Source organism: Trifolium pratense, linkage group LG2 (assembly GCF_020283565.1).
Source record: "Trifolium pratense cultivar HEN17-A07 linkage group LG2, ARS_RC_1.1, whole genome shotgun sequence".
NCBI classification, from domain to species: Eukaryota; Viridiplantae; Streptophyta; class Magnoliopsida; order Fabales; family Fabaceae; genus Trifolium; species Trifolium pratense.
Window position 1 is genome coordinate 67665551 of NC_060060.1, and position 3173 is coordinate 67668723.

At 35.0% G+C, this 3173-nt stretch overlaps 1 protein-coding gene across 1 annotated transcript; it reads right to left on the bottom strand.

Moving 5' to 3' along the window:
• Window positions 1-1794: 1794 nt before the first annotated feature.
• On the bottom strand, window positions 1795-2874 carry LOC123905283. Its single transcript, XM_045954894.1, has one exon. It carries the CDS (start codon window positions 2872-2874, stop codon window positions 1795-1797), a length of 1080 nt encoding a protein of 359 aa, XP_045810850.1.
• Between the last annotated feature and the right edge of the window lie 299 nt (window positions 2875-3173).

A 3173-nucleotide genomic window follows, 5' to 3' on the forward strand; every position in this document is an offset into this window, starting at 1 on the left:
CCGACAGGGACATCCAATTTTATCGGAGCATTAACAGCTGGTATATATGACTTAGTCACACCCTTTGGATCAGTGAATGCATTTGGTAATTGATTTGCTAAACTTTGTAGATGAATTATCTTTTGAACTTCTAGTTCACACTGTTTAGTTCGAGGATCAAAATGAGATAATGATAATTCATTCCAACTGATCTCTTTTTCTAGCTGTTTATTCTCTCCCCCTAATGTTGGGAAATTTGATTCATCAAAATGACAATCAGCAAATCTCGCTGTAAATAAATCTCCTGTTGTTGGCTCAAGGTACTTAATAATAGATGGAGATTCATATCCAACATATATTCCCAACCTTCTATGTGGACCCATCTTAGTGCGTTGAGGAGGGTAAATTGGTACATAGACCGCACATCCAAAAATTCTTAGATGGGAAATATTTGGTTCTTGACCAAAAACCAATTTTAAAGGGGAGGAGCTATTATAACTTGTTGGCCTGATGCGAATTAACGATGCAGCATGTAAAATTGCATGTCCCCAAGCGGAAATTGGAAGTTTGCATCTCATAAGGAGTGGTCTTGCAATTAATTGTATACGTTTGATAAGTGATTCCGCCATTCCATTTTGTGTATGAACATGTGCTACAGGGTGTTCAATGTCAATCCCAATGGATATACAATACTCATTAAATGCTTGAGATGAAAACTCAGCAGCATTATCAAGACGTATTTTCTTGACGGGATAATCAGGGAAGTGAGCTCTTATTCGAATTAGTTGAGCTAACAGTCTCGCAAATGCCTGGTTGCGAGTTGACAACAAACAAACATGTGACCACCTAGTTGACGCGTCAATTAAAACCATAAAATATCTAAATGGTCCACATGGTGGGTGTATTGGTCCACAAATATCACCATGTATACGTTCTAGAAAATTTAGAGGTTCACTATTAATTTTTAATGGTGATGGCCGAATTATCAACTTCCCTTGTGAACAAGAAGCACATGAGTGCTTATTAGATTGAAGAATCTCCTGGCTCTTCAATTGATGACCACATGAGTTTTTAATTATTTTTCGCATCATTATAGAACCGGGATGGCCTAGCCGGTCATGCCAAACAACAAATTTATCATGATTTGTAAACTTCTGGTTTACATTATGATTTGTAAACTTCTGGTTTACAATAACATGTGTTTCAATTGTACTAATATAAGTGTAGTACAAACCCGAAGAGAAAGCGGGTAGTTTCTCCAATACACATGTTTTATGCAAATTGCGCTTTGTGATACAAAGGTATTCAACACCTTCTTCATTTCTTGTTTCAATATGGTATCCATTTAGACGAATATCCTTGAAACTTAATAAATTTCTATAAGATTTGGAGGAATATAATGCATTCTCAATATGTAACTTTGTTCCACCATATAACAATATATCTGCTCTTCCGGAGCCTTCAATTATTTTTGAAGTGCCGGATATTGTACTGACATTAGTTTCTCGCTTCACCAAAGAGGAGAAATATTTTTTTATCTTTAAAAATTGTGTGGGTAGTTGCACTATCCACAAGACATGTATCATCCTTATTGATGCTAGTGTCAAAGCTCATTCTAAAAAAAATAAATAACAAAAGTATAAAATAAATAACGATAAAAATCAATTGCCTAATAAGAATGAAATAACAATAGCAATAAGAATGAAATACCAATGACAATGTTATATGAAAAAAAAACGGGTCCGCAAGTTTAAGCATAATAGCTTAATTATTACATATAAAATCCAAAATAAGTAGCCACAATATATAAAAAAACTACTTCTTGATACTCCCATCACCAATAAGGTGATCAATTCTTCCATTTGGATCATCAATGAAATCACCAATTTCTAAATGAGTGACATCCATATTACCATAATTTGGATGAACATCTCCAACAGCATCATCGATAGCAAAATGAGTATAATTTGGATGAACATCTTCAACAGCATCATCGATAGCAAAATGAGTTTCAATCCTTTTCTCTTTTAGTGATTGCTGATAGAGATTGATCAGATGTTTGGGTGTACGACAGGTACGAGCCCAATGATTTTTGCTTCCACAGCGATGACAAATATTCTCATTATTCTTACTACTCTGTCCACTGTTTCCCTTTTCATGATTTTGCCGCTTTTGGCGAGAATATAAATTCTTAAAAATTCCAATATGATTATGATTACGACCACGACCGCGGCCACGATCATTACCGCGACCACGACCGCGACCGCGACCGTCATCATATTGGTGTGAAGCTACATTCACTTCTGGGAATGGAGCGGCACCGGTGGGACGGGCCTCATGATTTTTCATTAAGAGTTGATTATTCTGTTCAGCCAAAAGTAGGCAAGAAATCAATTGAGAATATTTTGTAAACCCTTTCTCTCTATACTGCTGCTGCAGGAGCACATTAGAGGCATGGAAAGTAGAAAAAGTTTTCTCTAACATATCAACATCTGTTATCTTTTCTCCACACAACTCTAGTTGAGTAGTAATTTGAAACATTGCAGAATTATAATCAGTTACAGTTTTGAAATCTTGTAACCGCAAGTGTATCCAATTGTACCGAGCTGTGGGGAGAATTATTGTTTTCTGATGTTCATATCTTTCCTTTAACTTATTCCACAGCACAAGTGGATCTTTAACAGTAAGGTATTCATTTTTCAGGCCTTCATGAAGATGACGGAGAATGAATATCAAAGCTTTTGCTTTTTGTTGTTCTGATGCATTATTTCCTGTTTTGATAGCATTTCCATCACCTTCTGCAGCTAAGTTAATTTCAGCATCAAGGGCCCAAGCCAAATAATTTTTCCCAGAAATATCTAGAGCCTCAAATTGTAGTTTCGAGAGATTCGACATTCTTGATGCTAATATCAAATTGTAAAATTAAATAAGTCAGATAATTTAATGTGATGATTTCATGAGAAAAGTATATATAATAATAAGTGACAAAAGACTATATTGCCGTAAAGTTCAGTCTAACTTTGGTTGGATGAGCCTTAAGTTTAGAAAAGTTGGTTTAAAGTACCAAAATATTAGTGAATAGGTTGGTATCCGAAAAAAATAAAAATTGCACACTTGTTATATTTGGGAACATTGATATATATTTGGAAAAAATTGATATTTGGAAAAAAATTGTACCAAGACGATCCGTAAGG